The sequence below is a fragment of the Hippopotamus amphibius genome, chromosome 4 (assembly GCF_030028045.1).
Source record: "Hippopotamus amphibius kiboko isolate mHipAmp2 chromosome 4, mHipAmp2.hap2, whole genome shotgun sequence".
In the NCBI taxonomy this organism is placed as follows: domain Eukaryota; kingdom Metazoa; phylum Chordata; class Mammalia; order Artiodactyla; family Hippopotamidae; genus Hippopotamus; species Hippopotamus amphibius.
In genome coordinates, this window is record NC_080189.1 from 178,465,103 (window position 1) to 178,491,653 (window position 26,551).

At 47.5% G+C, this 26,551-nt stretch overlaps 1 protein-coding gene across 4 annotated transcripts in view; it reads right to left on the reverse strand.

Moving 5' to 3' along the window:
* Positions 1-26,551, reverse strand: part of CLMN (calmin) — a 126,451-nt gene that overhangs the window by 18,644 nt on the left and 81,256 nt on the right. For all 4 annotated transcript variants that reach the window (XR_009053347.1, XR_009053346.1, XM_057733435.1 and 1 more), the window contains exons 2-9: positions 25,835-25,896; positions 21,916-22,011; positions 19,473-19,556; positions 14,363-14,455; positions 12,073-12,263; positions 10,095-10,288; positions 8,074-8,156; positions 1,439-3,061 (exon numbers count right to left, since the gene is read on the reverse strand). Coding sequence is in view for 2 of the 4 variants with exons in the window: in XM_057733435.1 (XP_057589418.1) it covers positions 1,439-3,061; positions 8,074-8,156; positions 10,095-10,288; positions 12,073-12,263; positions 14,363-14,455; positions 19,473-19,556; positions 21,916-22,011; positions 25,835-25,896 (2,426 nt within the window). In the remaining 2 variants the exon portion in view is untranslated. The remainder of the gene's footprint in view (positions 1-1,438; positions 3,062-8,073; positions 8,157-10,094; positions 10,289-12,072; positions 12,264-14,362; positions 14,456-19,472; positions 19,557-21,915; positions 22,012-25,834; positions 25,897-26,551) is intronic.

Below are 26,551 nucleotides of genomic sequence, written 5' to 3' on the forward strand. Positions count from 1 at the left end.
GGCTCCTCTCTCTGGGGCAGAAGGGGAAGGTGGCAGACAGGTCACTGGCACCTGTGGAGCCACCCAGCCCTCTTCTCCAGCCAAAGACCGACAGGGAGTGGGTGCTTGGCCCCAAAGGATGGGTCTGGCCACACTTGGCTTCTAGACTGTTGGTGCGGGAGAACTCTGCTCCTCCCAGGGCAGAGTTCCTCCCTGCCAGCTCCTCCCCACTGTCTGGAGTTGGCAAACCCATAAATGATGCTACCACTTCTGGTGCATCTAAAGTGTAAATATCTTTTAAGGCTATTCAGATTCCCCTTCTCCTGCAGCCTCCCTGGGGCAAGGCTTTCTCACTCTTTCAAGTACCTCTGGACCCTCACTGGGTCCTGTCCTGACTCTCCATCTTCTGGGGGTTTAATTTACCTGCCCTCACCTTACACCCTAAACCGTCATGCAATGCCCCTTGTTTCCAGCTTTGCAGGCCTTGTCAGGCTGGCCTCTGCAGCCCAGAGATTAATACACAAATGCTCACTCTCTCTTGGGAGAGAAAATCACAACCCACGAAACCAGCAGCAGTCCAGTAGAGAACTGTCGGAAATGTTATCACTACAGATGGGAGAGTGAGTGCTGTGCCTGGGGAAGGGCTGGGCAGGCTCCCAGGAGGGGATGCTGTTGGCATCTAGCTTTGAAGATGAATATGCACTCACCAAGCCAAGTGCAGGGAAGGGTGTCCAGATGGGGGACCAGTGTCAGCCAAGTCTGGAGGCAAAGGAGCATCTAAGAGGCCAGGAGGAGGCAGGCTTGTCTGGAGGGGAGGGCAGGGAGGGGGATCCAGAGGGACATCCAGTCAGGGTTCCCTATACCCTCTCACCGCTCACTCCGGGGGTCCCTCTGGAGCTGCTGGACCAGATGACATGGAGACACGAGGGGGCAGAGGAGCCTGTGTCCAGCTGCTCCAGCTCGGAAGTGTGTGTTCCCCTTGCCCCGTTTACACAACCCGGTTCTAACCACAGGGGCCAACCAATAGTGCTGAACAGGCAAAAGTCCTTTAAAAATCAAGGCTGGAGTCCAGTGTGAGGTCTGGCTTGGTTTTCCCAGGCTGCTGGAGGAGGCGGGGCCGGGGAGGGGTGGCTACAGTTCACTAAGTGCATGCTGGGTGTAGCTACGATTACTATTTTAAATGATTTCTGCTACTACTCTGCTGGACCCTCCAGCGTGACCTCATCTGATCTTGGCAGCCTGTGAGCAGGGCCGGGACGAGGGGGAGGCCAGCAAGATGCCCAGGGTGCAAAATTTGGTGTTCCTCTCTGGTGGTAACCTTGCCCTTGCCTGAGCCTGAGTACGTGCCTCCTTAAATTCCGGATCTGGAATGCCTGGGAGGGAAGCTGCCTTTCTCTAGTTTATGGAGGAAGAAGCACAGAATTCCCCACGCAGGGTTCCCGAACCCACAGTCAGGTACCTGATGGTCCTGCACAGGGACATCCTCTGCGGCCTCCCTTGGCTGGTGGTCCTCTTGCAGGGGTAGGGGAGTAGGTTCCGAGGCTGATCTGGCATCCTCTGTGATGCTGGCCTGGGGGCGGTCCTCACCCAGCCCAGGGAAGCTGCAGCTGCTCTGGGAGGCCTCGGCCTCCTCGGCCTCCTCCTCCCTGGCCCCCAGGTCCAGCAGATACCCCTCTGGCTCTTCGAGGTCCGTGTCTTCGTTTTTCACATCCTCCGCACCTTCTGCGTAAGCCTCCAAAACTGCGGCCAGGGGAACCTCATAGTGTGGGTAGTAGAACAGGTCGTGGGGGATGACGGAAATCTTGGAGAGCGGTGGAGACAGCTTGAAACCCAGGCCTTCTTCGCTGGGGCTGCGGAGGGTCTCCAAGCTGACGCTGCTGCTCGGCGGGTGGGAAGGCAATTCTCCCCCAAGCCTCCGTGGGCCCTTGGCTTCCCCCTCCTCCTCGCCCCGACGGCGCCGGGGGGACTTGCGCTTGGCCTTTTCACACACTTCTGGCTTTTTACCCACCGGTGCCTCCTCGGCGGCCGGAGAATAGCCTTGGTCCTCTGGTCCAGGGTCCTTGTGAGGTTCGTGCCGGTCGGGCATCAGCAGGGGCTCATCCGGATCTGCTTCCTTGGGGGCGGATTTACCTCTCCTTTCACCCAACTTCTCAGCGTGATTCTCCGACATCTCCTCCTCAGCAGGTCTTTTCTCACGAGGCGAAGGAGCCTCACTGAAACCCTGGCTGGTGGAGGCAAAATCTACGAGGTTGCTGTTAAATTTCGAGGCTTTTAAAGGTATGCCTTCGAAATAGTCTTCTTCAGCCATCGCTTCTACAGTCAGCAGCTTAACCTTGATCTCCATGGCATCGGCCATAATGGTATTCTCTCCCAGGGGTGAGGGGGGAAGGCCTTCTTCCCCTGGGCTGGCTGCTCTCTCCGACACCCCATTCCAGGAGGGAGAGGTCTGGGAAGTCGGAGGATGACTGATCTTACCGTCCACCCAAGACACATCGCCAGGGGCCTCGTCGGAGGCTGCTTCCGGGATCTCCGGGGCTTCCTGTTTCAGTGTTTCCTCGGCAACCTCAGCCGCCAAGATCTGTCCATCCTGCTTGGAAGACTCCTTGGTCTCCTTTGGGCTCCCTTCGAAGCGATGGTCTGGATGGTAGGAAGGGTCCCTACTGCAGGAGGCATCCCTGTAGGTGTCAGCTTCAAAGTGCACAGTTTTCTTGACTGGCAGAGAGTTGGACCTCTGGTTGTCCTTTCTGGATGATAAGATGGAAGATTCTGGAGCGGGCTCACTGGTGCTGTTGATCTTCCCCGGGATCCCTTGGAGAACTTGGTCGATGATCTGGTGCGTGAACTCGGACGAGCTGTCTGCCGGCTCCTGGCTGGAAACACAGGGTTCCTTCACGCCCTCAGGCTTGTCACAGACGAAGACTTTAGAGGGTGGCGGGTGGCTGGTTTCGTGGTTGACAGTGTAAGCACGCTCCCCATCCTCAGTCAGAAGGAAGATGGTGTTCTCCTGTTCGGAAGGGGTTTCTTTGATGCGAACGAAGGTGGATTCAATAGGAGCATCTCTGTCGGAATCCACAAAATCCTCCTGCCAAGAAACACAGGCAACGTGACGTCAGCAGAGCATCTCCAAACACAAAAGCCAAAGCAGAAATAACGCTTCAGAATGAATGGAAGCGTTCTGATGCTGATGTGGATGGTCAAATGACCACTGTTTCTGCTGAAATTTGGTGAAAACACCAGATAAATTTAAAAGAATGTGTTTTATGTGTGGTTTTTTAGTTTTTTTTTTTTTTTTTAACAAAAAAAAGCTTTGGCTGCAAAGACACCTCAATGAACCGAACTGCGGAGAAGGATAGCCCTTCCTAAGTGAGCAGAGATTGTCAGCAATTTCATACCTGTAGGCCACTGCCTGGTCTGGGTAGGGACAGGAGAGCAAACTCACCTGAGATAAGGACAGATCAGCTAAATATTTATGGATTGTGTGGGCTGGCATGAGAGACTGAATCTAGAAGGGCCCCAAACACAGAACTAGTTCTCTTCGTATACTAATTCTCCCACGCAGGGACTTTTGCTAAGTAAGATGCGGCCAAACTATTCACAATAGCCAAGACATGGAAGCAACCTAAGTGTCCATCAACAGAAGAATGGATAAAGAAGATGTGGTACATATATAGTGGAATATTACTCAGACATAAAAAAGAATGAAATAATGCCACTGACAGCAACGTGGATGGACATAGAGACTATCATACTAAGTGAAGTAAGCCAGACAGAGAAAGACAAATAACATATGATACCACCTGTATGTAGAATCTAAACTATGATACAAATGAACTTATTTGCAAAACAGAAACAGACCCACAGACATAAACAAACATGCTTACTAATGAGGAAGGGTGGGGAGGGATAAATGAAGAGTTTGGGATAAACATATACACACTACTATATATAAAATAAATAACCAACAAGGACTTATTGTATAGCACAGGGAACTATATTCAACATCTTGTAATAATCCATAATGGTAAAAAATATGAAAAAGAATATATAAATATATAAAAGAATATATATATGTGTATGTATATATATATAACTGATTCACTTTGCTGTATACCAGGAACTAACATTGTAAATCAACTACACTTCAATTAGAAACAAAAAGATGCAGCTAAGAGCAGGGCCGAACAGCAGAGAGCAATATTGGTGGTACTGCAGAACTTGGCTCCCAACGCACTGGTGGGAGAGTGAATTGACCTCATTATACAATAACTTGAAACCGGAGGGCTGAAATTAAATAAAACTGCAACAGAGCCCTTATCAACTCCTGAGAAGGTCAAAATGATCAGCTCCTCATTATAGGTCCTTGTTTGGGAAAGGGCGATATTCTCTGGGGCGGGGAGAAATGTCACCTACCTCAACTGTACTGCTCTTTTATACATCAGATTTGGCATAAAAAAAAACTTTAAAAATTTAAGATACAAATAAGCAAGAGAAGAGGCCCATAATCCGGAGGAACAATAGTCATTAGAAGTAGACCCAAAGATAACCCGGGCTTAGAACTAGTAAATAAAGACTCTAAAATAACTGCTTAACCTACACTACGAGAAATATAAAGGTTGTACTTCAGGCTGAGGGAAATGATCACAGATGAAAGCCTGGAGCTGAAGGTGGGAATAAAAAGTACCTGAAGTGTATACAATATAGTGAGTCACAATGTATAAAGATCATACCATTTAAAGTCGTAAAAAAACTGGCTATAAAGAAAAAAGTATCTGAAATGGCAAATGTATGGACAATATAAAAGACTACTTTAAAAGTTTTCTTAAAAAGTCTCCTGTTTAAAACAAAAATAATAACAAAGCATTGAGGGGTTAAAACATACGTAGAAGAAAGTAAGTGACAACCAGCACAAAGGGATGGAGAACGGCGGGATGAAGTTGTTGCAGACATAAAAACATATAAATGCGCATTTTACTTAAAGTTGTATTACGGCAGTCCAAGGTAGATTGAGGTATATGTTCAAGATGAGTATTATAACCCCTAGGAAAACTGCTAAAAAGATAAAACAAAGAGATGTTGTTTTAAAGCCAACAGAGGAGATAAAATGGAAGCCAAAAAAATAATTGAACAATCAAAAGAAAAAAGGTTAGAAAGGAAGGACAAAGGAGCATAGAAAAGATAGGACCAATAAAAAATAACAATCAAGATGGTAGATTATATCTATGTAAATGGTCAAAAAATACACTAATAAAATGACACACTAAATCCTTGTCAGAATGGATAAGAAACAAGACCCAACTCTATACTATTGACAAGAGACACGCTTTAAATATAAGCACTCTGAAAGCAGAAAGATGGAAAAAGATACATCATACAAACACTAACCATAAGAAAGTTGGTATGGCTATATTCCTACCAGACAAAGTACAGGCCAAGACAAAATAAAATAAAAATAAAAGGATGGTGTCATCAGAAAGAGACAACAGTCCTAAACGTACATACCTGTGTGGCAGAGCTTCCACATACATAAAGCAAAACCTGACAGAACTAAGAAGAGCGACAAACCCACAAACGTTGTCAGATATTTTTAACTTTTCTCCCTCACACTCATTGATAGGAAAAGCAAAAGGCAAAAAACAAAATCAATATGTCTATTGAATATTAGAACAGCAATTTGGGACTTTCCTGGTGGCGCAGTGGTTAAGAATCTGCCTGCCAATGCAGGGGACACAGGTTCCATCCCTGGTCCCGGAAGATCCCACATGGCGCAGAGCAAGTAAGCTCGTGCGCCACAACCACTGCGCCTGCGCTCTAGAGCCCGCAAGCCACAACTATTGAGCCCACGTGCTGCAACTACTGAAGCCCGTGCGCCTAGAGCCTGTGCTCCACAACAAGAGAAGCCACTGCAATGAGAAGCCCGTGCACTGCAGTGAGGAGTAGCCCCCACTCGCCACAACTAGAGAAAACTTGCATGCAGCAATGAAGAACCAATACAGCCAATAAAGAAATTAATTAATTAATTAATTAAAAAAAAAGAACAGCAATTTAACCAACTCAACCTAATAGATATTATATTTAAAGACCGTCAATGCTTTCACTGCACAAGACACATTCTTTGCAAGTGCATTTGGTACATTTACCCAAATAAACCATAGATCGGGCCATAAAGCCAGGCATAGTGTCTGGTACACGGCCAGGGCTTAATAAATATCTACTGAAATATACTAAACTCAGCTGAATTGTTAAGCTTAAAAAAACAACGGTTCAGTGGGGGTCTAGATTAGCTGGGATGTTTCACCTGTATCCTCCTCGGGATGCAAATGGACTCTTCTGCACTGATGCACTGTGTTCTGTGAGTCAGGATGATTTTCTCCAGGTATCATATCTTGTTCAACCTCTCTTCCCCCAGCCCCAGTCTCTGACCCCAGCACTGGGGAGATCCAAACGTCAGATTTGCTGAATCCCTGCCGTGACCTTGACTCATACAAATATCCTAATTTTTAGTTAATTTCAAACTCTGCCTACAGTTTAAGAACTCAGGGGTAATAAAAGCCCTGGTGCCTAGTATTTCAGAATTGAGTATGACCTCTTAAGATTAAATTACAAAATAATATCACCACCATTTTCTGAGCATCAACTCTTGTGCCAAGCACGGGACTAGGTACTTTACGTATCTATTTATTCTTCACTTAACTCTGAAATATGGGTCATCTTTCCATTTTACAGATGGCATCTCATATAGACATGTATCAGAGAGGTTAAGTAAGCAGCTCAAGGTCACATAGCTTCAAGTAGCAGAACTGACATTCCAGTCCATGGAATGCCTGCCTCTAAAGCACCCTGGAAAGTGATCTGTGATCTAGAAACAGATGGGAAACACACACACATGTAGGGACTGGAATGAAAGCCATAGCTTGGGGAGGACCCAGTCTGCCTCTTCCGAGCTATGCAAAATGGGGTCTCAGTTTCAGCCACATGTTGTAAGGAATCTAAAAGCCTGAACGAACCGGTTTGCAAGGCAGAAAAAGAGACACAGATGTAGAAAACAAACATATGGACACCAAGTGGGGAAAGCGGGGGTGGGGGGCAGGAATGAATTGGGAGATTGGGATTGCCATATATACACTACTAATAAGAAAAAAAAAATATCAAATTGTAAAAAAAAAAGCCTGAACTTTGGAACCACAGAGAACTGGGATCAAACCTCAGCTCTGCACTTGGTAGCTGGGCAACCCTGGAGAGCTCTTTAAGCCTCTTTGAGCATCTGTTTTCTCTTCTACAAAATGAAAATAATGATACCAAGTCAAGTGGGATTGCAGGGGTGGCAGTCAGCCCAGAGACACACAGGACGGTTACCTGACAAGCCTCCAGCTAAAAGAGCAGCCCATTCTCCCTGCAAGTATTAGCTCTTTATGCTTTTTTCTCTTTTCTTTTTTTGTCTAGTACTTCTAACTACGTGAAACAACGTTTGCTGACTTGACAACTGTTTTCTCTATTAGAACAAAGCTACACACGGTCAGGGACCTCATCCATCTTGTTTATTGCTAAGCCCCCCAAGGTGTTCAGGAAATTTCCAATAAATTCAATAAAGGACCATTGCTATTGATGTGATCATTATTATTGCCATCTTGGACTTGTGCAAGGGTTGGCTGGAGGTTCAACAGAGCCACGACAACCTCTAAAAGGTCTGATTCTGCTCCAAAAAAATCTGTCACCAAGTATAAAAAGGTGTGCTTTTGAATGGTCATTGTCTTTTAGACTATTTCACACTCTGATAAAATCTGGTAGATTGCTAAAATGTTCCATCTGACATCTAGAAAATCAAGCGAGCATCTCTCCTAATCTTAATAAAGTTAGGGATGGGAAGAGGTTTGTGAGAGGTGCGCCTAACTTTCCATCCTGCTTTGAAATGTCGTATACATTATCTGTGATTTTGAAATGAAAATGTGGCAAGGCAATGCTCAAGGCACTTGAAATAGAGTTTTGATCACTACAGCTCGTCACGCAGAACAACACAGCCCGAACCTCGGCTTCATCTGATGGCCAGCTGATGGAAACGTATGGTTTTTGAATTATAGGTAAGGAAAACAGACGTACGGCTTCCAACTCCGGGAAATGTTCTAGAAACTGAGCCACGTAAGTCACGATGGACTGCTCGTCTGGCGTGTCAACCATGATGTCTGTTAAGAGAGACACAGGAGTTAGAAGGACACACAAAACACGGTGTTTATTTATGTTTAATTTTTTTAATTTTTAAATTTTTTCCAGCTTTATCGAGGTATAATTCACAAACGAAAATTGTATACATTTAAGGTGTACAACGTGATGGTTTGACCTATGTATACACTGTGAAATGATTCCCATAATCAAGTTAATTCACACATCCATCACCTCACAAAGTTACCTTTTTTTTTTTTGATGTGCTGAGAAAACTTAAGATCTACTCTCTTAGCAAATTTCTAGTACACAATACAGTATTATTAATTATAGTCACTACACTGTATGTTAGATTCCCCAGAACGTATTCGTCTTATAACTGAAAGTTTGTACATTGCCCTACTTTTCCCACCCCACTCCCAACCCCCACCTCCTGGTAACCACCATTAGACTCTCTGGTTCTATGAGTTTGAGTTTTTTAGATCCCACATATAAGTGAGATCACGTAGTATTTGTATTTCTGTGTCTGGCTTATTTCGTTCAGCATAATGTCCTCTGGGTTCACTCATGTTGCTGCAAATGGAAGAATTTCCTTCTTTTTCATGGCTGAATGATATTCCATTGTATATATACACAGCATTTTCTTTATCTATCCACCCACTGATGGACACTTAGGTTGTTACCATGCTTTGGCTACTGTGAATAATTCTGCAATGAACACTGGCGTGCAGATATTTCTTCAAGACTGCAATTTCCTTTCCTTTGCTTTGGTTTTTTGTTTGTTTGTTTGGGTTATTTGGGGGTTGTTTGTCTGTTTGTTTTTGGCCGTGCTGCGCAGCTTGTGGGATCTTAGTTCCCTGACCAGAGACTGAACTTGGGCCCATGGCAGTGAAAGCACCGAGCCTTAACGTACTGGACTGCAAGGGAATTCCCAAGATTTTTTTTTTATTTCATTTCCTTTGGATATATATTCAGTAGAGGGTTTGCTGGATCACATGATTGTTTATTTTTAGTTTTTTGAGGAACCTCCATACAGTTTTCCAGAGGCGCTGTACCAATTTACACTCCCACCAACAAGAACATGCAGTTTTTATATGGGATCGCAGGATGCTTGACAGTGAAGGATCCCACAGACCATGGAGGTTTTTTCCTCTTTATTTTACACTCCAGGAAATTTAGGGGCAGCGAAGGGGAATGATCGAGTGACGCCTCAGAACTGGCTGATGAACAGAGAAGCAGGGATGTAGAATCCACGACTCCTAGTACCCAAGATTCTGTTATTCCCTTGCTGTCTTAGTCCCTCCCTGCGAGCAGCCAGCTCACTGCCCACCCCATCAGCAAGTCTGTTGAGCTGGGACCCCTACCCACTGCTGGAGGGAACCCTAAATTCGCCGAACCCACATGGAAGACGATTTGACAGAGATAACCAAGTGCCTTAAAAATGTGTCTACTTTCTAGTTGTGTCATTCAGCTGATGGAACCTGGTCCTGGAGGAAATAATCCGAGATGCGTGCTGAGCTTTATCCAATAAGATGTTCACTGCAGCATTATGTATAAACATGACTATTCTGAAACAACCTTAATGTCCACTGGTGGTAAAGTGTCAAGTAAATTTTGGTAAGCCCACTAGATGGACCATTATTGAGCCAATAAAAATATATAATGAAGACCTCCTAGCAGCATGCAAAATACTATGCCACTCACAATGTTAGGATAAAAGAAAGTAAGATACAAAACCATATATACACAGAATGATCCCAATTAGGTAAAAAAAAAAAAATGTAATTACATGTAAGGAAAAATACTGGGAAAATGATCTCAGTGGCAGGAATACAGGAGATATAAAAATGACGTCCTTAGATGTTTCTCTATTCTCCAGATTTTCTACGTGGATGGCAGGTGTTACATGTGTTAAAAAAAAATTATTATGAAGAAAGAGAAAGAGAGAGAACCACGGCTACCTTCTGGCTCCAGGAGCCTGGGGATGTGAAGGGCATCGTGAGCGATGCTGAAAGCCTTCTCTAGATTTTCCCGCATGGAGTCTTCCAGCGCCTGCTTCATGTCGACCAGGCTGGGGTCGATGGCCTTGATCACTGCCAGGAAAGCCAGCCCGCTTCTCCAGCTGCCTGCAAAGTCCTGCACCGCCACACCGTACCTGAGGAAAAGCATCAGCGTAGTGCAGGTCAGTAAACAGACTCAGGGATGCCTCGCTGGCCTCCGAGGGGGGCCGGGAGCTGCTAACCTGGTGGGGCCGAGGCACCCCGAGCCCTGAGCATCGGGACAGCTGCACTGAACCATCCATTTCCAGACAAACAGAAAAGGAAGGTGTACATCGCATGAGGAGGCGTAATAGGACCTTGTGTTCCCCAATTCCCAGATAGGTCTATACATAAAGGAGTCATTTTATACACCGTTCCTTTTTATCAGTGATGTTCAAAATGCAGCAAACATAGATGTGTCGTGTAATAAAGATGGAGCCAGAAAGATCCAAGTTCACACCCCGGCTGCCCCTCTGTACTTCCAGTGCTGTGGCCTTGGGTCACATACCGTCTAAGCCTCAAACTCATTTATAAAACAGGGTGGTTGTCAAGGGGAGGTATTAGGTTGAATCTCCCAAAATGGCCACGTCACGTGGATAATCTAATGTGCAATGCAGGTGGCACGTGGAAGCCACTCACTAAGGGACAGCTAATGTCATGATTAATATAAATAAAGTCATAACATTAAAAGTGACAAAGACAGATAATCCTGCCAGGCACTAATTTCATTTGGACTCCATCCCTTGAGACTCCCTGCCAGTCTCCCAACTGTGGTCACTGAACTCTTAAAAAAACCCCACAAATACCTTTTTATTTAGAAATCATTGGAGATTCGAAAGAAGTTGCAGCAGCAGTACAGAGAGCCCCTGGATACCCTTCACCCGCTTTCTTCAGTGGCAGCATCTCATGTTACTGGCGGGTGTTATCAGAACCAGGACAGCATGGGTACAGGGCTGTTAAAGCCACAGACCATCACAGTCCGAATCAGGATTTCATCGCCTTCATGGCCATGGGGCTGGTGGAAGTGCCATGACATTTTGACACAAGCTGTGACCACTGCCACAAAGGCGATACAGACTGTTCCAATCCCCACGAAGACCCTTCCTCTCTGTTATAGCCACCCTAACTGCTAGCAATGAGCTCTCTTCTGGTGGATTTATTTTTAAACAACATTTCATGGTTGCTCACATCAATCAATTCGATCATGCTCAGCCCCTTCATCAAAACCCCAAAGATCCAAGCTCTCTCCCATCTTTAATTTTTTCCTGCTATCTTTTATTTCCTTACCCTGGGGAGATGGGATCCCATCTAAGTGCTTATTAAGTGCGGGTACTCTGCAGGGCGCTTTCACAGAGTTTAATTGATGTAACCCGAACTCTCCCGTAAGGGGGTGAGTGGTAAATCACCATCTTATGGGTGCAGCTTAGAGAGGTGATTCGCCAGGGTCTCCCCAGTATGCCAGGGGTTAAACAGAAGGCCAGGAACTGGGGTCCAATTCACCTGTCTCGGTTTGGGAAGGGCCAGACCTGACTCTGATAGGTGCAGCCTTTCTTGTCACTCATTTTTTAAGAAGGTACAGACTCAAAGATGTTCAGAAGCTGAATGTTAAGTATGTCCCCATTATTAGGGTCCAAGGGCCATCCCCACTCTGGGCTTTAACATGGTGCAGGCCCCTGGGAATTTCATTCAAAGTCTATCATCAGCTTTCTGCAAACCAAACATTGGGTGAGTACAGTTTTGCGTGCAGAAACAGAAATGGGCAGAATTCCCTGAGAGTCTCTGTGAAGCACCAGGCACGTAACGGGCACATAGCTGAGTGGACGGTGATGCCCCTGTCCTTCGCCCTCCACCCCCTGCCTGGCGCAGCATGGGGCACTAAGGAACAGGGCGTGGGGCTTACTTCCTCGTTTTCCTCTGCACCCATGCCAACAGCGTCCTGATGGCCTTCCTCTGGTCTTTCACTGATATCGCTGTGCTCCTCTCCGCAGTGGGTGTGGGTGGGAAGGAGGAGTCTGAGTCTGTGCCCCCCGAGCCGGGTGACAGGCTGGAGGATGGAGAGTTTCTGCTGAGGTTGCCCGTGAGTTCTTTAATCTGGAAGGAAAACGGTGTTTCAGACCCCAGAGGCAGACCCCCAACATGGTCCCTCCTGGACCCCGGCTGGAGGGACCAGCTCGTGCAGCAGTGGTTTTCCAGATTGGGGGAAACCTCTTCCTGAGGGTCATGGGTCAGGGGTCAGGCCAGTACTCGTGATGCCCTGCCTGTTTCTTGTGGCTTGTGGTGCCTGCAGGGATGCTTTGCAGGGAAAACCATCTCTTCCCAGAGTCTCTCTAGCTCTGGTCAGAGGCTGTAGATGAGGTCTTCCTGACCTGACTCTACCTACCCGGTCCTCGCATGGCCTGTCACTCCCAGAGTACATCATGCTGTTTCCAGCCCCACTGCCCATGTTCACCCAGGTCCTGCTGCCTGGATGGCCCTTCCCTTCAAGATGAACTCCTGGCTACTCAAAATGTGCTCTTACCATGGGGTGCATGTAGAACTGCAGAACCCCAGGCCCTGTCCCAGAACTACGGAATCACACTCTGCATTTCAACACCACCCCCAGGTGGTGCACAGTAAGGTCGAGAAGCACTGGTCTAGCAAACTTCTATTCATCCTTCAGAACCCCAGTCTGGTGTCACTTCATCCAGGAAGTTTTCCTCTCTCCCCTTCCCCTTCTGAGATAGTTGCCCCAGCTTGGAGCTTTTATAACACTCCACTCCTATGCTGATCATGGCCTGGACCACAGAATTCTATAATATGGGACTGACTTGTCTGTGATCCCAGAAAGTTATGAGAGCAAGACTTTTTATGCTCAGAGCCTGGAACATATGAGAAACTCACTAGACATTTACTAAATAAATGAACGATGATCCAGAGTGGAGTTAAGGACATTTTACACATTTCAGATATTTCCAGTCTCTATCAGGGAGTTTAAGAACAAACATCAGTAACTGAAGCCTGTATATTACACTGTACAATTGACAAAGGGTTTTCCCATGTAGCATCTTTTGGTGTTCACCATATATTTTGACCACTGATACCATTTCACAGATGTGGAAACTGAGGCTCAGAGAGACAGTCTTTAGTTTTTTAAAGTTCAGGGCTCACAAAGAACTGGATCTGTTGTCTCCAAGCCTTGTTTGACCCCATTCTTCTCTGAAAAATAAGCATTGAGCCTCTGTGCAGGTCATTTTTACTCTTGGGAGGGCCATTAAATAATGAGCCATGATTTTCCATTTCAAAAGAGGGGGATCTTAGAAGATGAAACATCAGCTCACTCCCTTCTATTCAGAGAAAAGAACTTGAGCACAATTGGAAATATCCCCTTCATACTCCAGCCACAGACCCTGTCCTTCCCCTATAAAATCTGCATTTCCAGATAGACGCTGAGGGTGCTAAGGATGGAAAAACAAGGTCTCCCCGTCACACATGCCTCTTCCTAGAGCTGTCTTTATGCAGGCCTCTTAACCATCTCTGATGAACACGAGTCATTTCAGGAAAGTTACTCCACCAAGTTCAATTTTTGGTTGGAAGCGTTTCCCCAGCTCTTGTGACACTTTAGAACAAAATTATTTTTCAAAGTAAATATTCAACTCTTCAAATCTCAAAAGGAGAACATAGCTCACACCACTTTTAGAATCACAGAGACTCAGGGCTTCTCTGGTGGCACAGTGATTAAGAATCCGCATGCCAATGCAGGGGACACTGGTTCGATCCCTGGGCCGGGAAGATCCCACATGCTGCAGAGCAACTAAGCCTGGGGGCCACAACTCCTGAGCCCACGTGCCACAACTACTGAGGCCCGCGAGCCTAGAGCCCATGCTCCGCCACAAGAGAAGCCACCGCAATGAGAAACCCGTGCACTGCAATGAAGAGTAGCCCCCACTCGCCACAACTAGAGAAAGTCCATGTGCAGCAATGAGGACCCAACGCAGCCAAAAATAAATAAATAATAAAATAAATCTTAAAAAAAAAAAAAAAGAATCACAGGGACTCAAAATCTTTCACAACCAGATTCCTCCGGTTCTTTTCCAGGAAACAGAAAATTCAAAATCTGTCAGAAACGAAATTGCACTGTCTCCCTCGATCCTGCCCCACTCTTGTGTTGCTGGAGAGCATTACCACGTGTTACAGAAGAGAAATGATTTTACCTGGAAGAAGAGGATTATGTTCCAAATCAGCCCAAGAACCAAAGAGGGGTTGCCATCTGCTATTTCTGCCGCATCGATGCTAACCAGTTTTACCTGGAGAGAAGGAATTTATGAGCTTAACGAAGGTGTCCAAGTAGGTCGCGACATGTTATTTTCTGATGCCCTTGGGGATCTGTTTCTCTTTCTCACCTGCGCTGTTTGGTGCTGGCCCAGGCCACCTCTCAGGGACCTCAACACGCAAAAGTGTATGTAAGTGTGTCTAATAAACACGTACATAGCACTGACCATGCGTAGACACTATCCTAAGCTCTCTTCAAGTATTAGCTCAGTTCGTCCTCACAATCACCCCACAACATAGATTCTTCTATTATCTCTAAATTTCAGGTGAGGAAATTCCACAGAGGTCAATGCAGCATGCCAAGGACACACAGCCAGTAAGGTCTGTCATTCTTTTCCAAGAGCAGATGGTACGTGCCCAAGGTCTGGCTGCATGCTACCTAATACCACCAAACCTCCAGATTTAACACGTCTTTGGACAAACACAGAGCACTGACTTCAGCGATCATGGACCACGATGGCTAAGACAATCACCCACTGCTAATTAGAAAAAGGGGGATAAGGCTGCTACCCAGAGTTTCTGCATCTTTCTGCAAACATTCTGCGACAAAACTCCTATTGACTGGTTAAAATGTACATATTTGAGATGATGTATTTATTTAACTATGTTCTGACCACAGGATGACTGTTCTTGGTGAATCCCCACGGCGCTGATTCTCAAAGTGTGGTCGCTGGACCAGCACCATCAGCAGCATCGCCTGGGAACTCCTTAGAAACACAGATTCTCCCCCGACCAACTGAATCAGAACGCCGGGGAGGGACTGCAATCTGCAGTTTTATCAGCACTCTGGGTGATTCTGCTACACGCTCGGGTTTGAGGACCTCTGCCCTGAGTCATCATTTTATTCTTCAAACAAAACCTGAGTATGCAGATCAGGGGTCTGCGAACTTCTGCAAAGAGCCAGAGAGTCAATATTTAAGACTCTCCGCCTCTGTCACATTTTCTTCCTCTTCATTCTCTACCACCCTTTGCAAATCTAAAATCCATTCCTCCAGGCGGAAGAGAGGAGAAATCAATTAAGTCAAGGTAAACTTTCACATCCAAATTTGATTCATAAAATTCTGCCTGGGAGACTCGGGAAAGGAAACACAAAGAGAGCGTCTCACATAAATACTCCTTTCTCTCTTTCCTCTGGGGCTTTAAAAAACGATGGGTCTCTGTTGCTACCCATTCATCAGGGGTTTCTGACCACACCCATCAGTAGTGCCTGGCCTTTCCTAACCGAGGGTGAGCATCCTGAGGCCCCGGCTCAGGCCTGCTTTGCAGGCTGATGCCCAGAGGATAATCCAGAGAGCATGAGCTCACCACTGGTGGGTTGGAGGCAGGAAGGAAGCTGTCCGTATTGCGAATAACAAAGCTGATCAAACTCAGGTCCAATAGTGGGTCCATATGCATCATGGCTACACATCCCATGGGATGAATCACCTGCGCTCTGTGGCTGCTCGTCCCCTGGACCTCTGCTCTTGGAGCTCCCTCTGCTCTTGTGGCTCACTGAACACATCCCAGCACAGGGCAGCCAAATCACAGCACTAAGTCAAGGTGACAATCCCGGCCTTCGCTCCCACCTGGAGGAAGCCCAGCGTGGCCTCTGGGCTGAGGTCCATGGAAAGCGTCCCAAAGTGAGAAATCACAGAGCTGCCTTGGAGGGATGTGGGAAATAGGATAGTGTACCCTCCTGGGAGAGGGAGGGGAGGGCTGGACGGGGAGCAGCTGGCACTTTTGGAGAATAAAGTCCTCTCCTGGCCACAGGGGCCGCGAGCCTGGCCGAGGGAAGGTGGTGAACGCAGCTATTCCTGAAGACCTTCCTTGGGTGCTCTGGCGAACAGATGATGTAGCAGCCAGACATCAGTGAGAAGCTGCAGGGACAACATCCTACTCCTCCTCTTCCTGCCGACTCGGTTGTTTTTGCCACACTGACAATAAGCGGACCAACTGGCTTCTGGGAACATTCCTTCTCCCCCTCCAGCTGGAAATAGTCATCGTGGGGCAGAGATAAAGGTCACCATGGGAATGCCTTCTCCTGGGGAGCGTTGACTTCTGCCCAGTGGTTTTCATGGGTTAGTTTATGTAATGCTCATAATATACTCATTTCATAGATGAGGAAGCTGAGGCTCAGAGAGGTTGAATGACCTCCTGGAGGTCACAGAGCTGGTCCCATAGGGCAGCAGGTCTCCGACTCGGGAGTGAACACTCTGCTCTGAGCCTCATAGTTGCAGGGGAGAGAGGGAGGGACAGAGGCTGGCCACACCTAACAGTATCTGAATCCTGGGGCAAACGGGACCTGACTGCCGCCCCTCCAGCACCTGCCTGGCATTGATCACTCAGTTCTGGGCACTTTTTTTGGCTCAAGAGAGCCACAGTGGCCCATCCTCTTTCAAGCTGGGACAGTGGGACAGGAAAGGGCCAGCAAGGGCCCGGAGCACTTTGTGGATTCTGGCAGTAGGACTGAGACTGCATCTGCCTGTTTCCACCTGCCTTACCAAGTACTCCCCTCTGCACAAGGCCATTCACCTGTCTTACCTGCTGGCAAAAAGGAGCTAATGGGGCAAAGAGCTGACATAACACACCCACATTTGGAACCTTTCCAGATTTTTAAAGGAAAAATAAAGGGAGAAGGAAGCATTCACGTTCGTTTGCACCATAAGGCATCTACTGCAGGTGGGGAAACATTTAGGGATGAATTACAGAACAGGAGGCCTGCCACCCCGAGGGTGGGCTCATCCTACCTGCCACGCCCTCCCCCCCCCCCCCCCCCCCCCCGCCACCAGCAGGCTCCTAGGCTTTATTTTTTTTGCCTCTGCAGGATCATTGCTCCTCCCTGGGCCCCCAGAGTGACGAGCATCCTGCTGTCTGCATGAGGCCTCTTCCTCCAGACTCTAAACTCCTTGAAGACACAGATGTACCCCTAATGCAGCTTTGCGTCCCCAGGGCCCACAGAAGACGCTTTGTAAATGTGATTCTGACAAACGCAGGGGGAGGGTACTGCCTACATTACAGACCCTTCAACACCTGGCAGCCGGCAGAGCTGGAAATTACTGAGGGGTTGACAACCTGGAAGGAAGGACAGAGAGTATCCCAGGCAGGGTTGCAACGCCCCACGTTATCACAAAAACAACACCCTTTGGAATTCAGGGGTGGACACTGCCCAGAAAGGCCACGCCTACCGCTCCCTTCCAGGAGCAGACGATGGCGTGATGGTGGGGAGAGGAAGCAAAGCCGCAGCTGACACAGCCCTCGCTCTGTGCCTGCACTTGGCAGAATCCCACCTGGACAGGCACATTCCATCCTCAACAATTCTCTGAAGCAGGTTTGGCTCTCACCACCTCTATGTAACAGATGTGGAAACGGAGGCTCAGAGAGTCCATATCATTTTCCAGGAGTGGAAGCCATGGCGGCTGTGCTCTGATGGTGCCGTCAGTGTCAAGGAGGATGGCAAAGCTGACTCTGCAGGGAGGCCAGCGTTTTCATGGAAACGTGATGTGCTTTTTTAAAAGCAGCTTTACTGGGAGATACAAGTCACATCCCATCGATTCACCCATTTAAACTATATGATGCCGTGGTTTTCTGGCGTCACCATAATTTTAGAGAATTTTCATCACCTCAAGAAGAAACCTGGTACCCAGCTGCCACTTGTCTAATCCCCCAACTTCTCTCAACCCTGGGCAACCACTCATCTCTTTAATGACTCGAGGGATTTCCCTGCTGGACGTTTCATAGGAATGGATTCATAGAAGAAGTGGTCCTTTTTGTCCGGCATCTTTCACAATGTTTTCAAGGTTCCTCCACGCTGTAGCTTGTATCAGCACTTCCTTCTCTTTCATGGCGGAATAACATTCCATTGCATGGAAAGATCACATTTTGTTCATCCCTTTGTTCATGGATGGGCATCTGGGTTGCTCTCACCTTTTCGCTATGATGAATGATGCTGCTATGACCTGAGCTGTGCTTTTTGGCCGCCACCATCTGACCTCCTTCCTAGGTCTGGGGCTTTCCCCACAGTACTGGAGGCAGAGCCCACCTCCCTCTTTAAAAGCCGAGAAAGTGCTTTTCTCTGGGCTTATCAGCCCAGGCCTTTGCATCTGAACGCAACACTGAGAGTTCCTTCCTGGGGCTGCGTGGGTCGCGGGCAGAGGGACAGTGCAGTGGCAGCCGTGCCCACGTGGGTCCTTGCATTGGGAGGGGGAGGGGCTGTGCAGTGGTCCGGGCAGCTAGCAGCCCTGGGCTCCGTCCCCAATTCCCCAGTCTTTCCAGTCATTCTGTGACTCCCTGGCATCCTTTCAACACATTCCTTTCCTGCTTAAATCAGCCCAGATCAGATCCTGTTGCTTACCATCAGCAACCCGAAACGATTTTCACCTTGTGATGACATTCTACTGTACATGCCGACATGTCAGGCAAGCTGAAAGCTTTTTACCCAGACGGATGGGTGAAACTTAATGAAAGGGGAACTTTGGAAACTTCATCCCTCTAGGGCCATTCCTTCCCAGTTTTGAAGGACATGAAGCAGAGTTCAAAACACAGAAAAGGCTAATGTAAGTTGAGAAACTTATATCAAAGAGGGCAGAATTATGTAATTTTCCCCTGGCTCATTTAACCCCCCTTTCCTCCTTGCCTCTCCCATATTCTGAGTTCTAAGAAAACGTTTTACGCCCTGACATGCTCACGGTACTCTTATCCCCCTAAATGAAAAAGAAAATGTCAACTAAATTCTGAACATCTGAGAGCCCGGCAGCATTTCCGCCCTTCCCATGCCTGGATGTCCACCGGAGTTTTCATCCTGATGGAGATGGAGGAGCGGACAGGGAGTCTGAGACTGTATCCCTGGCTGACGGATTAGCTGTGTGAGTTCTGTTACATTTCAACTTAGTTTCATTCGACCATCTCAGCAGGGTCCCCTTTGCCCACCTCTCCTGTGACCAGCATTAAACTTCAAATTATGTCCTTTTTGTCACAGGGAAGGCTGTGTTAACAAGATGTGTTTCAAATACTTACATTGCTATCTTCCAAAAACTTAAGGGCTTTCGCTATGTTGTTCAACCGAAAAATACGATGGGATGAGGATTTGTATTCATGCAGCTGTAACACAAACCAGAGCAAAACAAGCAGTTAAGCCAAGACAGGCACTCAGTCCCCAGCGGCGACATTGGATGTGCTTATCTTTTCCTTTACCTTTTTTTACATGAATCTCAAGAGAAAACTGGGGCTTACAGCAAAGCCCACATGCACAGTATCCAAACCCACGCATGGGGCCCGAGGACACACAACCGCAGCCTCAAAGGCCCCCGAAGGTCACCTAATTTATGGTTCCTGGGACCAAACTCACTCGAGTTGGTGAAGGAGAAGAATCCAGGGGTTAAACAAGGGACACATTTGTCAAATTTTTCTCTCTGACCCAGCTCCTGGCTTTTGATACTCCTCCCTCCTCCAGAGACCGTCGGTGACATGTTCTCCTCGCTGCACTGATGCTTTTCGTCAGGGCAGAGAGCCTCAGCCGGGAGCATCACCCACAGCTGCTAAATCATCCGGCAAGCCCTCCCTGGCGGCTGCAGACGTTTCTGTTTTCTGGCCAAGTGCTTTGTGGACATTTATCCCGGGTCAGAAAGAGAGAGAGAGACAGAGAAAGAGAGAGAGAGAGAGAGAGAGAGAGAGAGAAAGGTGCGTGCAGAAGCAAAAACTCTGACAACGCTAGTTGTACACACTAGGAGCAGCAGAAGAGGAAACTCATTGTGAAACTGAAGCCCATCCCTGCTCCTCCAGGTGGGTGCTCTGTAAGACAAGCCAGTGGGTGTCACTGGAAACATGCTATGAACTGCCAGGCAAGCTAATGGGTGGGGTCTTGGCTGTTCTTGGCTGGGCTCCAGGATCAAAGACTCCCAACAGAGCCCCCGCCAAGGACACGGCAGCTCCTGACCAGTGCCCTGGCAACACATCGGGAGCCTGGGCTGCCGGAACACAGACAAGGGGCTAGAATATGCTTTTTCAGGAAAACTATCAGGGACGATGCTGCCAGCCCATTGTGAGATGCGCAAAGAAACGAAACACAGTGAGTCACCTACATATGAACCTTTCAAGTTGTGAACTTTCAAAGATGAGAACATACGTTCGCATGTCCAGTCACGTAAGTTAGTTCACGTGTCTGGCGTACGCTGGCACGTGCGTACATCTCTACAAGTGGTTGTGCTTTTGTATGCTTTACTGTACAGTACTGTATAGAGTACAGTAGTACACGGTCTTTATTTCAAGCCCAGGATGTCCAGAAGCAAACGTAAAAGCGGTATATAGCTGATTGTGTTCGTTGGGTACCCAGGCTAACTTTGTTGGACTTAAAATGGCCTTACAAACGCGCTCTTGGAATGGAACCCGTTCGTATGTAGGGGACTACTGTACTCTTTTTACCGCAATGGGTCCACCCTTCGTTAGAATTCATAAAGTCACTCTGCACAGCCCCCTTGCCAGGGGCAGCTATTGGGAAAGCAAAGGCAAGGAAGGGCTAAGGGGTGTGATAAGACGCGCGCTACATTAGATCAGAGAACAGAAGTAGGGGGTCTTGACTTTAAACCTACAGTTAAGAACAAATCCAGAGAGGTCCACGTGGGCTGAGCTACAGTATTTGGTAGAGTGGCACTTTTGTATCAGCCATGCTGGGTCACTTGGGCCAAATCAAACACTGGACTCTAGAGCCAGTTTCTCAAAATCGCACCTGGTATTCTGACCAGACCATTGTACCTGCTCAAGGAACATCTGGCAGTGTCTGGGGACATTTTTGGATGTCACACCTGGGGGTGCTACTGGCCCAAGGAAGCTGCTACACATCCTGTGATGCCCAGGTCAGCTCCCCCACGACCAAGAGCTACCCCACCCAAAATGCCAACTGTGCTGAAGCTGTTAAACCCCGCTCTGTGCATCAGGGAGACAGCCCTGGCCTGCACACAGCAGACACAGGCAATGTGGAGAGCTTTGGCCAAGATCCAAAGTGGAAGGAACCCCAAGATCAGCTGGTTCAATTCAATTTCGAGCATACTCACAAGAAGGTTCTAGAATTCGGTGTATCTAGTTTAAGCCTCGGGGTGGATTATAGACTTTGGTTGATAAGATGCCTTTCTCCTCCATCTTTCTGATTTTAGCTCTCATTCTAGTTAATACAGTGGCTGCCCAGCTAAACTCTCATGATTCAGTTTACGATCTTTAGCTTTGGACTCACAGAAAACAAGGGACATTCATTTGTTTACTTACTAAAGACTATTTGCTTAGTTACATATGCTTATATCAGTCTCAGTCACGGAGAAAGGAACATCATCCTCCCAACTTTCCCACCATAGGATTTATGGCTGGCCAGGTACGTGTACATACACACAGATCTGTACAGAAAAGAGCCCTTTGGCAGTGTTTTCCTTTGCATTTTTACGTCTTTGTGACTCTTCTGGAGCATACGTACCAAATTTTGCCCAGACAGGACTTCTAACAAAGCCATTAGGATTTTGCCATCTTGTATATCAACGAATAAATCTTTAACTTCTAGAGGTGGGTTGCACTGCAGAAGAGGGGGAAAGAAAGTAGCTGGTTAGTGATGTGTGCAATCTACAAAACAATTTCAGAACTGCAGGTTTCACTGGAGAAAAAATTTCCAAACTGCCAGATCGGCCTACAGGCAGCAGGGCCCATCCGAGCCGGTAGTGATCCCCTCTCCCTAGAGGTGGCCTGTGGGCGGTGGGTGTGCTGGGAAGCCGTGGAGGAGGCTCTTGGTGGAAAAAGCCAGAAGCCCACTGCTTTCCTCTCTGACCTGGGGAGGTCTAAGGGACACTGTATGGTGTCCACCAAGAGCTTGGCTGGGCATAGCCTGGGGTCCTCGGGGCTGCCTGGAACTTGTCGGTCCGATGTCCCAGCGCAGGGATGTGCAAACCGTGCTTCCCAGAACCCCAGGCTTCAGCAGAGCAGCTTCAGGGAGCCCTATGGGGGCAGATGGGGGTCCCAGAGGAGGCTGATTCACTGCATTCCCTTCAATCAGCTCTTATTGGCTTTTATTTAAGAGTTCCAGGAAGACTTTGCTTACGGAAAGGTTTCTGTCGACTAAACAAGCTTGAAAAAAACTCCTTTAATGAGGGATGGTTAGGACTTGCTGAATCTTGGGGAACAGGGTCCAGGAACCTGCATTTTTAATTAACCCCCCAGCATGAATCCTATTTACTTTTTGGTACTGGGGCCTTTGGAAGCTTTAGAACACTTACTGCTCTTGGGTACAATGAAGGGGGGGTGTTCCCATAGGAGACCGGATTAATTGGGTGAGGGGAGTGGCGGCTGTCACCAGCCAGAGAGCAGGGAAATCTTGGAAATCTTAGAGGTGTGGCCCAGGCACCCTTTCCTCTGGGAAGGCCTCCTCCCCATGAAAGCCTTAGAGGGCCTGTGTTTTCTTTTTTTATTCAGGAAGGTGGCATTTCCTTACCTCTTATACGAGCCCCCTGACCCCTAGTTAGTCAAAATACAGGGCGATTCTACCCACAGGTGCACAGAAAAAGGCTTTGCTTCAAGGGCAACAGCGACTTTGAACCCAAAGGCAAATTGTTTTCTTTGCAAACTCCCCACTGCTCCGCAGGAACATTCCACGCGGAGCAGGACGGCATCATGTTACTGAGACTCTTACGGAAATGTAATTCCTGTTAACGCAGGGAAGAAATGCAAGACCTGAACAAAACAGCCCCTGATAGATGGACTCACAAAATTTCCAGTTAGCAGCCTCAACCATGGCCAAGCCCTGCTTTTGAGTTGAACGTGGAGAATAATTTCTATCGACAGTGTCTGTAAGAGCCTCCGCCCAGCAGCAGCGAGTGGGGCCTTGGCCGGCATCCATCTGCAAGATGGCAGGAGGAGAAATTGAACCCACTCCAGTGAAAACACTCCTCGGGGCCCCAGACGTTCCGTGGGCTTCATGAGATTGGTATGGCCGAGTAAACAGCACCCCCAGGGGTTTCTTCATGATCTAACTCCTTCAGTAAATTAAGGAATTTTTCCAGAAGCCAGAGACTCCGTAAATATTTCTGACAGCCTTCAAATTGCAGTTTAAGCCCACTTCCCCAAGGAGTTCCTGGGTTTCCTTTACATGAAAGGTTGTTCTTGAAAGTTTCAAGGCTGGAAACATGGCTGTGAATTTTGCCCTGTTTATTACGCATCAGTTTCAGGTGCTATCTGATTTATCCAGAGAGTGGGTGCTACCCACCTGCCCCGAGAAAGGAGGGAGAAGCACGGCCATGGAGAAAATTCTGGACGCAATCAGTGCTAACAGAGGTTCGTTTTGGGGGGGGTGAGTGAGTGCGTGGGTATTTGCTCTATTACCCTCTGTACTTTCTGTATTTATATTGTAATTAAAAAAAAAAGAAAGAAAGAAAGACACCATGGCTAAACTCCATCTACCAGGAGGAATTTCCAGCTGCCCTGACACACATCAGGCATTAATTTAGGAGTCAGTGAACTCAGGTTTTGGGAACGGTTTTCCTTTTTTTCCAAAAATAACACCTCACTTTACGAGCACTGCCGAAAATGCACCAATAGTCAAAACAACTGGCAAATGATTTATAACGCTTCATCTGTGATATAGAGAGTCTTTGCCCTGAAGAGTTCAGGAGTCTCCTTGGTCGAGTGTAACCCATTCTACAGGTGGGGAAAAGAAGTGTGGGTGGTCAAGCGTCTGCTTGGGAAATATTACAGGCCTAAAGTTTACGCTACGTGAATTAGAATTTCGGTCAAGAGCTCCACTTCCTAAAAAACCCACATTAATGTTCTCCGCTTTCTCATCATTTCGGTGATTTCCTCTAAGAACCTTTCTTTGGGGTTAACTCTAAGGCAGTCACTATTACTCTCGTGCCTTTTAAGAAGAGAGGAGAGAAGAAAATACAGGTACTAAAGTCACTGAAGTGGGATACTTGAATTCCACCAGCTTTAAAAGACATGAGACTACTGGCTGGGTCTATTTGGAGAACGAGATAGTGGAATTTAAGAAGAGGCGAAGTGAGTAAAACGAATCCTGATAAACCTGCTTTCTTATAAAAAGAAAGATGATCTCTCCTCCCCCAGCCCCAGACCATTTAGAATGTTCTCCATCTGGGGGCTAACCTAGTGGCGAGGAGGGTTCAAATTTCTGCTCCTCTGAGCTGTTTATTTATTCATTTCCCATCCCTCCCCTCCTCTGCGCTCATCCTTGTGTCTGGTTCAGCTGCCTTTGTTTCAGGGTTTGTGTGCCTGAGAAGCAGGCAGACAAAACGTGGTTCAATGTTGCTTGGCCAGAGAATGTTAGCAAAAGAGACAGAGGCGAGAAGAGGGGCCCCTAAGTGCAATTCACAGGAAGTGCCTTCTTCTTGGTCGCGGGATTGCAACGATGTGATTCCATGTCTCCAGGCTTCTGTTTCCTCATTCGTAACCAGATGGAGTGGCAGGTAAGGAGGGTTGTCTTGAGAATTAAAGGCGATGTGTGCCCAGTGCACCTAAAGAGGCAGATAACTTTGTTGACCAGCAGCAGCTTTGCAGGATGAACCAGGGAATCTGGCTTGGTTAAAAAGTGTCAGGAGTTCTTGCTTAAATCAACCTAAATACCTATAAATGGGTCTTTTTTAAAAAATAAATTTATTTTATTATTTATATATTTATTTATTTTTGGCTGCGTTGGGTCTTCATTGATGTGTGCATACTTTCTCTAGCTGTGGCGAGCGGGGGCTACTCTTTGTTGTGGTGCCTGGGCTTCTCAGTGCGGTGGCTTCTCTTGTTGTGGAGCACAGGACCTAGAGTGCATGGGCCTCAGTAATTGTGGCAGACGGGTTTAGCAGTTGTGGCTCTCAGGCTCTAGAGCACAGGCTCAGTAGTTGTGGCACATGGGCTTAGTTGCTCCACAGCATGTGGGATCTTCCTGGACCAGGGATCAAACCTGTGTCCCCTACATTGGCAGGTGGATTCTTAACCACTGCGCCACGGGGGAAGTCCTCCTATAAATGGGTCTTAATGAGAGCCTCCTTGACCCCCACCAGACTAGAAGTCAAGATCCTCTCCATCTCGTGGTTTGGGTTGTTCAGCAATGAATGTTTCCTAACTTTTGCTCAGCGATTCCTATTTAAAGATGGACCCCCCTCCTTCCCCAGCTAGACTGATGACCCCAGGAGGTAAGAACCCCATATCTTATTACCTTCGTGTTCCCAGCACTGAGCTTGACACTCGGCAATGAGAACGCACTCAATAGATGTTTAAATGAATGAATCAAAAACAATAACACAACAAAAAACACAGAGGTCCCCCCACCCCCACTGCTCTACTGAATTGTGCGCTCATTTACGGAGGAATCGATCACTTAACAACAACCCAAGAGCCCTGCTTACCTTCTCCAGATGGAGATTTATCCATCGAGTAAAAGTCCGCTTCTGTACATTCTCCCTCTCAACTGAAAACAAAGAAGTGCCATTAGCTGGGTGCAAAGAAATACGTGTAAATCCCGTCCTCCTCTTCCCCAGGGAAGAGTCTATGGAATCTCTGTGGGATGGAGAGCACTGGAGGTCCCATATAGGGATGGAGACCTTCCCAGAAGGAGGTTGGCAAGGGATTGGGGGGCACTTAGAATCCATTTTCTCCAGTCCAACCCTGAGCACCTTAAATAAAGACCTATGAGTTCAGACACACAGAACAAAATCTTCTACACAAGCTAATGTGAGCATCTGGGCATTTGACTCTCCAGCACAAGAAGCGCTGGCGGGAAGATATAAATGTAAAACATGAGGTGACGGTGCCGCACACCTGCCTGGCGGTCGTGATGGGTCAGAAGAGCTGGGGTGGAGGAGAGGAGAGGTCAGGGACTAGGAATTGGGAGGGGGCTCGGGAATGTGCGGTGGAAAGAATTGGACGGCCCTGGCTTGGACTCAGCTTGGTCACCTCCCAGCTTTGTGTCCTTGGGCCAGTTGCCTGTCCCCATGTCTGATCTGCCCATGAAGGTACATGGGCGACAGCCCACTTCCAGGCTGCCAGTTAAGACTGACCAGCAGTCCTGCAGGTCAAGCTCAACAGGATTCCTGGCACAACAGCTGCTCATTTTTTTTTTTCTT